Below are 11,060 nucleotides of genomic sequence, written 5' to 3'. Positions count from 1 at the left end.
TGACTGCCTGCCTGCCTTGTACAATCTTGTTTCACTAGTTTCATAATATGATGAACAGTTGAACAACACATTATTTTCCCACTTATCTTGTGATTCATCCTACCGTTGTCAGATTGTCAGTAATGCCCCTTCTATAATGTCCATTACATAAATATAGCAAGGTACAGTGAAGGATTAATCTGGCAATTTATAAATGAAGAGGGTCTTAAGAAGTAAAACTGGGTTGAATTAACGTGCAAGTTAGATACTAGATAGTACATGAACATAGATGAAACTTGAAGGGCAACCAATCCATGAGCAGAGAAAAGCAGAAATGTTGCTTTCACGGCACTTTTTTATACAAGGACAACATGATTTGAAAGATCAAACTTCTTTTAAATGCTAGTAAAAGCAGTCAGAGAAATCATCTGAAGAAGACTTTATTTACTAAATGAGAATTAGCAATCCTGCCCAGATCTCTGCTGTATGGGAACTTTACCCCATAACCATTAAAACTCCATACCTTCATTAGAAACACCTTGAGACATTATACAGAATTACAGGTAGTGTCTTATTAGGAGATGTTAACCTAAATATGACCCATCACAACTCCATACTTTACCACAGTATGACCTATCACCTATCACCTATTCATATTTGTATTTTGCTGCTATATTATACATAGGCTTCTGATGTACAAAATCAGAAGGTAAAAATTAGTGGAACTCTCAGCTCGATCTGTCGTTAATCTCTCCAGGCTTCCTACAAATCTTAAATGTCTAAAACTAGCACACAAGATCACTTGAGCTCCTCTATGAGCTTCAATCTTCCAGCAACCTACCACATAAAAGAACAAGGGCAATCCAAGACATAGTTCTTATGCAGAAAATTAGCATCTCATTCAAATCCCTTACATTGTTATTGAGGACTTTTTGGTTCAAAGGTATATGAAAAAACTGGACAGAATATGTCTCCAAGTAGAAAATAACCAATTTGGTGTAAACGCAGTTAGATTTCCAAAAATTATGACAACAGAGGAGTAAGAGAGCATGGAAATGAAGGCAACTATAGCCTACGATTTGTTATTATCATTTTCAGAACTATACCACGGTTAAGTAGTTGATAGCGCTTCATTAGACAAACTGTACTGCCCTCTGTTTGTCAAGATCAACGATGTCACAGAAAGTAAAAGTTGTATCATACAAACAAGAAGAAAAGGAAAAAAAGAAAAAGAAAAATTCCTACATACAACGGCTGTATCACACATTCATCTGGCTATATGGAAGACCTTCTATCATACACCGGTTATAGCTTACACAGTCACGGTTACTTGTACCATATCTTCCTACCTTTAGTTTCATTAGATATGTTATATTTTTTCACTAAAATTTCGGATTATGTCTTACACCGATGTATAATAGAAATTTCCAAGTTTAAATCCGGGCCAAAAGAAAAAAACAAACACCAAAAATGAGAAAGTTTATACCTTAATAAATCTCGGATGATGGGGACAGCGAGGAAGAAATAGAAAAATTGGAGCAGTGGCACGTGATATTGGCACGGCTCAATCAAAAAATAGAGCTCAAGCTCACTTCGAGCACTGTTTTCTTATTGAACCGGACCAATATCCCGTTATACCGATCCATCCATTCTCTTGCTGCTAATTTTTTTTTCGATGACATCTCTTGCTGCTAATTTGGCTTCAAAACAAACAAACCTTTTTACCCTTTTTCATTAATAAACACATAGAGAACACAGAACAGGAAACATAAAACCAGCAGAGGAGCATACCAGAGTTTTAGCTGGTAGCAAAAAATGAACAAAGAACAAGTTTTTGGGTGGCTTTGATATGAATGGAGATGAGGGCAAAGTAGAAATGGGGCATTGGTTGAGAGAGAGAGAGAGCATAAGAGAGAATAAGCAGAAAGGCAGAGAAAATTAGAGGGAGGGGAAGGAGTCTTAAAGAAGGTAATGCCCAAGAGAAACAAAGAGAGATGGGTAGCATTGAAGAAGTTGCATTAAAATCTCCAACCACCTCACAACAAAGGAAGTTGGGAATATTAATTATAACAATGGCGGTACAAGAATCAAAGGCAAAAACTTGAAGGAAACCGAAAAAGAAAACAGGGTTCACGGACACAAATCTGGAGCTTTAAATATGGGCATTAATGGATGATGGGGTAGGAGAAGAGCTGATGTTCGTTCTGTTCAATCCGCATTTATGTATCAAAACAGAACACAGAGAGAGAGAGAGAGAGAGAGAGAGAGAGAGGAGGGAACCTTTGTTTTGTTTTGTTTGGTTTCGGTTTTTAATTGGTTTCAGTACCTACGTTTACCTCCCATCCCATCCCATGAAGCCAAGCAAAGCAAGCACTAATTGGTAGGTTCCCTTCTGTTTTGGTGTTTGAATTCAAAACTCTTTCCCCACTTCTGCAAATCGTCTCGAGTTTTTTTCAAATGTCGTTTGCCTGCAGTTCTTTGGGAAAGGGTCTCTCTCTGCATTAACTTCGTAGGCCAAACGAGCATTGAGGTACCGCCTAGTCCTATAGGTCATGCCATACATGCCATGGCATTTAAACTCGTACACCCCAAATACTTCCGGTCTTGTTCATGTAGTCAATTGTTTCTTACTTGAATGTGTTCAACTAATTGATCTAAGGTTTCATAAAAAAAAAAACTAATTGATCTAAGGCTGAGAGTACTAAGGAAATATATATATATATATATATTTTTTCACTTAGTTGCCAGTTTGCCCCACCCCACATATTTCTAGATTCCAGTGAGATTTAAATTTATAACCTCAACTGTAGTCTGTATTGATTATTTCAGATAGTTAACATGTTGTTGCTCGTTGGTAAGAATAATGAGATAAATAAACTTAACGGGTGCAGCTATTGCCACCCTATCATTTTCTTAGTTCACCCTACAAACATTTGAATTATTGAAAGACTATATTACCCAAGTACAAAATGACTTATAAGTATACTAATTTTCTAAAATCTAAATATGTAAAGAAAACTAAATACATAACCAAATTAATTAAATACAAAGACTACTAATTCCATTAGGTGCAAAAAATTTCTATGACCTAGCGCCTTGCTAGGGTTTAGGAGCGTCTCTCCTTCGCGGCTTGCCGTCTCTAATACCTTTTCTGTTGCTTGTCAATGGAGACCATAGCAGGCCTCGGTCTTCTTTCTCTCTTTCTAGTTATAGTCCTCAGTGATGGTTATGGGGTGTTTGTTTCGGGTTTGGATCTGCCTAACGGGGATTCTTTCCCTCTGATGATGATAGATGCAGTTAATGGGGGTGGTGGCGGCTGTGTTCTATGGCAGGGTTGCGGGTTGTCCCGATCGGTCTTTGAAGGGGGTGTTGGTGGATTTGGCATGCTTGGCGTCGACGCTCGTGAAAACATTGGCAGTCTGGTCGTCGCTGCTTTCTAGGCTGAGGGCTGGGATAAGGACCGGCGGGGTTTGCAGGGGGTTTTGCTGGAGCCGAGTGATGGTGGTGGCGGTGCTGCGATGGAAGACGACCAATCTCATGTTGGGTTTTGTGGTGGCGATAATATTGCTGGTTGTCATACCAGATTTGCTGCTGGTTGTCATGCCAGATTTGCAGCTAGAATTGACGATGGAGGTGAGGCCGGTGGTGGCGGCTTTGCAAGGTCTGAGGTCCTCAGGCGTGCTAGGGTTTCCCTAGGTTATGGTTTTTGGGCTCTTGGTTGGGGCTTGGGCCTTTTTGGGGGCTCGAAGTTGCCTAAAGAAGGTGGAGATGTTGGGGATGCAGGTGCAGCATCCTCAACTAGCAATTTTTAAATTTCTTTTGGGTCACAAAATCTAGTTTGTTGGGTTGTTACATTTATTTAACTTGCTTATGAGTTTCTAGGTTTTATTAGAATAAAGGTACGTAAACTTCCTTAAAAGGTAGGAGTACCCGGGAGTGTGAGGTTATGTTTTTTTAGAATAGGTCCTTTGTATGTCCTAAAGGATGACTCTTTCTGTCGACCCCTCAGGGGTGTGTCGTTTCTGGTACTGCTTGCTGAATTATAAAATTGGCTGACCTCATTCGATTCAAAAAAATACAAAGATCACTTAATTTCTCATTGGGTAAAATTAATCTTCATGTTCTCCACCCAAATTTGATTTTTTTTTTTGTCTTTTTGTTGCCTTCTCATCGTTAATTTGTTATTCAATTCACAAAACCATTAATGTTAACTTCATCAAAATCTTTGCAACACCCTTTGTGGAACATTGAAAGTATAAATTTAAAACACGAAAAATAAAGGGCTAAATACTGTTTAGTACCCCGTGGTTTGTGTCCAACATCAATTTAGTCCCTCGACTTTCAATTTCATCAAAAACATCCCTGCATTACTATATCTCGTTTAATAGGTCATTCTGTCATTCCTCCGTCAACAGCAGCCGTTAACTCGTTGACATGGCATGCCACGTCAGCTCCTATGGGTCCCATCTCTAAGGCAAAATTCCCAAATTGTCCATGCCTCCATTCTAACCCATAAATCCAATTATAGTCCTCTCTCTCTCTCTCTCTCTCTCTCTCTCTGTGCATCACGATTTCTTCACTCTCCGACCGCCGCCGAAGTCGCACCGGCGCCATTAGCTTCCTCGTTGCGGCGTGAAGTAGAGCCCGGTCCTCCCTCCTCCGAACTAGCAGCGACGATGGCAAGACGAAGCCCGAAAGCTTCTCGGGTTTTTCGGCATATTTTCCGACTCCGACCATGGCTGCAAGCAAGATCGGTGGCGGTAGCTTCGTCTTGGCGAGGTGAAGAAGCCTATGGTACCTTCTTGTCCATCTGTCAACTTGGGAGAGAGAATTGAAGAAGAGAAGATGTTTGAGTTTTCCGGTGAATTTCCGGCTGTGAAACCAATTTGATCGAGCCCTCCTGTTGCTCCTTGAGGGCGGGGGTGTTCAAGCTCGAGTGTGGCTGGGAATGAGAGAGAGAGATCCAAAGACTTGCTCCTAAAAGCTTGCACATCTTCTTCCTCATATTTAAATTCAGCTAATGCTGGTATAGAAGCGAATCAGATTCATACCCACTTGATAAAATCGGGTGCTGACCGATTCGTATATGTAAGTACAGCTCTTCTTGATCTTTACATGAAATTGGGGCGTGTGAGAAATGCTCGGAAGCTGTTCGATGATATGCCTGAGAGAGATGATGTCTCTTGGAATTAGAGGTGGTAAATGGGCCACTAAGCACGAGCACGGCACGACCCGAGCACGTTAGAATAACGGGTCGGGCTCGGCCTAAGAATATTGGCCCATTGGCCCGGCCCGGCCCGAGCCCGTAATGGGCCCGGCACGGCCCGAGCACGACATATTGTGGGCCGGCCCGTTACAAACACAAAATTTCATTTTGTTTTAAAAAATAGTAAAAAACTACAATGATGAGATTTGAATATGAGACCTTTTATTTAAAATATCATGACAATTCCACCAATGCATTCTTTTATATTGTCAAAATAATGAAACAAAACATTATATCCTTGTTTTGACATAAGTATTTTTTCTAAATATTAAATATATGTTTATTAATAAAGACTAATCTCATAATAATACAACTATAGAATGAAGGAAAGAATAATAGATACTAAATCTTCATTATATTAATAAAGATTAATCTCACAATAATATACTAAAAAGAATATATTTTGAGTTTTTTTTTTCTTTCTTTCTTATAGTGGAATATAAAAAATTATTTGAAATCTAATCTTAAAAAACTAAGATTAAGAAAAACGTTGTAGAACTTAATTTATTTTAATTTTCTAAATAGTTAAATAAAATTAATTTTTATTTGTTCAAATTAAGATTTTTAAATCGTGCTTTATAGTGGGTAGGCACGAGCACGACCCGTTATTGACCCGGCACGAGCACGGCCCGGCACGATATGGGTTCGGGCCATGGGCCGGGCTGGGCTTAATGTTTAAGTAAATGGACCGGCACGATAATAAATGGGCCGGCCCAAGCACGGCACGAAGCACGACTAGGCCCGTTTGCCACCTCTACTTGGAATGCACTGATTTATGGGGTTTTGAGAAAACGGTCATCATTTCGAAGCCTTGGAACTCTTCGTTCAAATGTGTAGAGAGGGGTTTCGTCCTGGTCATACGACTTTGGTTAGTTTGGTACCGTCTTGTGGCAGGCATGAGTTAGCTTTTCAGGGGAAATCTGTTCATGGGTTTGGAATTAAGGCTGGCCTTGATTCAGATTCGGAAGTTAAGAATGCTCTTACTTCGATGTATGGTAGATGTGCAGATTTGGAAGCGGCAGAAGTCTTGTTTGAAGAGATTGGTGACAAAAGTGTGGTTTCTTGGAATACTATGATAGGTGCTTATGGCCAAAATGGTTGCTTTGATGAGGCAATGCTTGTGTTTAAACGTATGCGAGAGGAAAATGTGCAAGCCAATCAGGTGACCATGGTAAGCCTTCTGTCAGCAAATGCCGATCCAGAGTCATGGAGAGAGAGGGGTTTGTAATTTTTAAATTTTGGGAATAGAGTTAGGGTCACTTTGGGAAATTTACTTCCATGTGGGCCCCACTTTGCTGAGTCAGAAATGCCATGTCAGCAGGTTAACAACTAAATTTGACGGAAGGATAACGGATGGACCTATTAAACGAGATATAGTAATGCAGGGGTGTTTTTGATGAAATTGAAAGTCTAGGGACTGAATTGATATTGGACACAAACCACAGGGTACTAAATAGTATTTAGCCCAAAAAGAAAAATCAATATCTTCTTCATTGCTCGTAGTTGTTAACTTACTAATCTTTTGACATGGATTGAAATAGATGAACATTGAAACTGAAAGAAAAAATTAGAAAAATGGAAGTAAATCAAATTATTGTTGTAAATATTATTATGAATAAATACTGTTTACTCCCTGAACTTTTACTGAAAAAACACTTCAGTCCCTCGCCTTTTAATTTGACATGTTTACTCCTTCATCTCTCAATTTCTCACCTAATAGGTCCAATCTGTTATTCTCCGTTAAATTATCCGTTAAGTGACTGACATGGTATCTCTTTCACACCAAAATGTCTATTATACCCTCTCATACCTTTTTTTGGTGCTGTTTACCTCTTCTTATTCTTCCAGCTCTCTCTCCATCTTTCTGTTTCCCAATCTTAACCCACACTTACTATTATCTCTGGTCCAGACTTCACATAGAAGTGCTACGAGATACCAGCCTCTCCTTCTAGCCTCTTGTACTCTTCGCTGACTTCCTCAGAAAATCAGAGTATCCACACCACCTTCACCGACTCCTCCAATGCCACTCTAAATCCACGCCCCAATCCCGACCGCCATCACCGACACCACTGATCCGCCGCAAAATCCTTCTCCCAATCGTTGCAGATCTTCGCGAGTGTTCTTGATATGGGTTTCAAGAAAAACGACTCTCTTGTGAGAAACATGTCTAATTTGTGAAGACTTTGATCTTTTCTGCTATATATGTGGGTTTGGTTTTTAGTGTTTGTTTGGTTTTTGCTATGTGGGTTTTCTATGGGGAGGTTTGTGGTGGAGTACAACAACTTAAAAGTGATTTCCCCAAACTCATTCAACAGTGTTTATGAATGTGCAATTGGAAATTTTAGGAATCGACGACGGAGGTGTAGAAGTGGAGGAAATCGACGATGAAGGTGGAGAAGGGGACTGTGGTGATTGAATACCGGAGAGAAGAGTTTAGGTGAGAGATACCAGCATAGTAGCATGGTGACAAGTGATGGAGGAAGAGGGAGAGGAGGAAGAGGGTACTATTAGAGAGCTCTGACGACCTAGAGATGGAGGCAGAACTAATCCTTATTCTAAACTTGTTGACGGCCATGATGGCCTTGGAGTTGTCAGGGGGCGGCTTCTGGGGTATAGCTCCGGGGAGGTGTAGGGCGGGGTTTTGAAGGGGTCGCCAGCGTCGGATTGCATGGGGGAGATGTAGCGAAGGGGGGAGTCAGTGGTATAGTGTAGGCGGAGTCGTCAGAGTTGATGGAGGAGGATTTCTTCAGGGCTTCCATTTTGGTGCTTTTGGAAAAAGAAAAAAAAAAGAACAATAAAATAATTGAAAAAAAAAATAGAGAGGAAGTTAGGGCTATAATATGTATTTCTTTTGAAATGGGTCCCACCAAATTGAGTTAACATAAAAGGATTAGCCACGTTAGTCACTTAACGCACAATTTAACGGCAAGTTAACGGATTGGACCTATTGGGTGAGAAATTGAGAGATGAATGAGTAAACATATCAAATTAAAAGGCGAGGGACTGAAGTGTTTTTTTAGTAAAAGTTCAGGAATAAACAGTATTTAACCCATATTATTATTTATGTGGTTGTCCACATAAATATTCATTAGTTATGTACTTTGATGTAAACCCTACCTCTATATAAAAGAGGTTAATGAGACTGAATGAGAACACTTATACTTCCAACTACTCTCTCTCCATATAAAGTAGATAACACGTTATTAGCACGCTCTGCTCTATTTTTGTTTCCTACTTATATACTCCATGATGGTCAAACAGTTACATGGGGCAACGTTGTTGCTTGTGACCAATAACTTGATCTATGAGTATTTTTATTACTCCTTTTTTTTTTATTTAAATTCACATGGTATTAATGTTCACTGCTGACGAAAGTGTTTATGATAAACCCTATCAGCCGCCATGACAATCAAAGATCTATTTTTTTTATTACTTTCATGTATGTATGTGCTCCCAAATGATAATCAGAAATCAGAAGGGAATTTTGTTTGCGTATGATCGAGTAATCTTAATTAAGGTCAGAAGGTTGTAGGAATTCTATTTCTTCCCAAAGTCTGTTCCTTATTAATATTATATACATATGAGATAGTCAATATGCATATCTATGTTTGTCTCCAGACTGTGCATATTGTGCCGTAACCTATGATTTCTGATCATTGTTTTTTTTTTCTATTCGACAATTCTACCGCCTGTTCTTTTCCCTTTATGCGGCACGACTTACTAATTATCCTCATATTTTGGTATGCCTATGTGTTTACAACAAAAGGCCATTGGGTGATGGTTTTTTTTTTTTTTTTTTTTTTTTGACTCTGGACGACAATGTAACTCCCCACCCCACCCCATCCTGATGTCAATGAAATTTGAACCCGTGACTTCTACAGTGTTAGTTAGCAGCCTAACCAACAGGTCACGGCTCACCGACTGGGTGATGGTTTCTTGATCGAATTTGATTTGCAGCGAGTGGATTTGTATCATTTATTATATAATCATTGTCCTTATAGCACTGTTAGTAGTCTCCGAATGTCATTATTATGATTAAACATTATCTTGTAGAGTATAGGCAATTTCAATGATATTTACACATGGTTAATTGGTCATGTTTCCGTTTTGCATTATGTTTGAAAGTGCATATTTCAGTGTTTTAATTGAAAGATACCATTTGATTCACCTTCTTCATCCATTTGTTTGGAAAAGTGAAATCGTGAACTCACACCCATATCTAGTTGGGAATTGTAATGAGCAAGTAGGATGAACAAATAAAATGGTAGGGGGGCAATAGCCGCACCCATAAACTTATTATAATGACTTCATTATTCTTCACTATTGAACTTAGATTCAAAGACAGTTTAGATGAGACTCAAAGTTAACTGCATCATCTTGATCAACCCACTATTATTATTAGTTTTTGTTACAAAGAAAGCCAAAGAAGATGGATGAAATTCAAACTCTGAGATTGGTAAGATATACATTTTTTTGAATAACTGAAACTATTTCATTTCAAAATTGAAGATTAGGGAACAAGCCATCTTACCAAAAAGTAGTCTAGCTACGCTTCAAGATGGTTATGGTCAAGAGTAATTTAGCTAAAAATTGAGCTACCGCATCACATGATCACGTCGCATAAACGCGTGAAGAACCGTTAGCCATTTTGCTTCCTCTATGAGATGCTCATTTCGTGACCAACTCTCCTCCTCATCGCCTAAGCAATACATTAGATCTCGTGCTTTCAACTCAAAACCAGTAATATTTTAATTAGAAAAAAAAAAAACAAATAAAGAAGGCCTTTGCATTATACGAGTTGGAAAAGACTAGGCAGAAGATTGATGAAGACGAGTTGCTTGACTTGCTTCTGTCAAGTTAACATCAGATATTTCTACTATTCTAAATCCAGGAGGGCCATTGTCTACTTGCCAAGACATTGAATTTAATGACTTGTGTTGCTTGGTCAAGTCAATTAATATGGAGATGACCCCAACTGAAATTACAATTTAACTTTACCCTGGCCTTCACACTTTGCTGCCATTGCACATTTTGATTTGGTGGTCAATGTAATCTGTTTACATGACAGGATGTAACTGAACGAAAAACCACAAACCTTGTAATTCATAGGATGGAGATGACGATAGTTCAACTAGGCAAAGATGAACGCGCAGATTTGGGCCCAAGTAAGTTGGGCTATCTATGTGGATAACCGTAACCAATGAACAATTAGACAATAAATGTAGTTATAGAATTTGTAGATGGCGGATGGCCTTTAGATACAGACTAATATTCCGTTAACTAAATGTGGTCAGATGCTCTGTCTTGTCTCTTTAACTATTTTAAAGAGCATGTTTAGTTTTTTATTAATTTTAGCAGCTACATCAGACTCCTAGAGACCTCTCCATTTTAACTTTTAGCTATGTAGCTCCTAAATAATTTTTTAGCTACTTTGGCTAAAATTTGACTAATTAAGAAATGGTTATCATTGCTAAAGATGCTCTTATAGAAGAGAATACGTCAATGACCTTTATCGAGGCAAAGGTGGTTGTACAATACGTGAATAATCTTACAGAAAATGTGATGAATATGACCCCTTTCAGACGAACTATCAATAAGGAAAGTGATTTTCATTTTATTTTTTACTGTTCTCTCCAAATAAATTTCAACAATAATACCCTCGACCAATGAGCTTATCTTATAAGTAGTTAAAACCACCCCAGACATATCTTGCAAACCTCATTGATTAAAAGAAGCTATTTGACCTTTCAAAAAAAAAGAAGAAGCTATTTGAAGTCTGAAATTCCCTTGCAAAAGACATTTCTTGTGGAGAATT

At 38.7% G+C, this 11,060-nt stretch overlaps 1 protein-coding gene across 1 annotated transcript; it reads left to right on the top strand.

Annotated features, from left to right (window-relative positions):
• The first annotated feature begins 6,074 nt into the window (after positions 1-6,074).
• LOC133732624 (pentatricopeptide repeat-containing protein At2g04860-like) lies at positions 6,075-7,661 on the top strand. Its single transcript, XM_062160211.1, has 2 exons — positions 6,075-6,465; positions 7,591-7,661. The coding sequence occupies exons 1-2, from the start codon at positions 6,075-6,077 to the stop codon at positions 7,659-7,661; spliced, it is 462 nt and encodes a 153-aa protein (XP_062016195.1).
• Positions 7,662-11,060: the final 3,399 nt, after the last annotated feature.

The sequence above is a fragment of the Rosa rugosa genome, chromosome 1 (assembly GCF_958449725.1).
Source record: "Rosa rugosa chromosome 1, drRosRugo1.1, whole genome shotgun sequence".
In the NCBI taxonomy this organism is placed as follows: Eukaryota; Viridiplantae; Streptophyta; class Magnoliopsida; order Rosales; family Rosaceae; genus Rosa; species Rosa rugosa.
The sequence above is the reverse complement of the archived record's forward strand: the minus strand, read 5'-3'. Positions and strand labels throughout refer to the sequence as shown.

Excerpts from the sequence above, each read along its gene's own strand:
- LOC133732624 (XM_062160211.1), top strand. The coding sequence starts at position 6,075 with ATGTGTAGAGAGGGGTTTCGTCCTGGTCATACGACTTTGGTTAGTTTG. Across the intron at positions 6,466-7,590 it reads AGAGTCATGGAGAGAGAGGG|GAATCGACGACGGAGGTGTA; the intron begins GTTTGTAATTTT and ends TGGAAATTTTAG.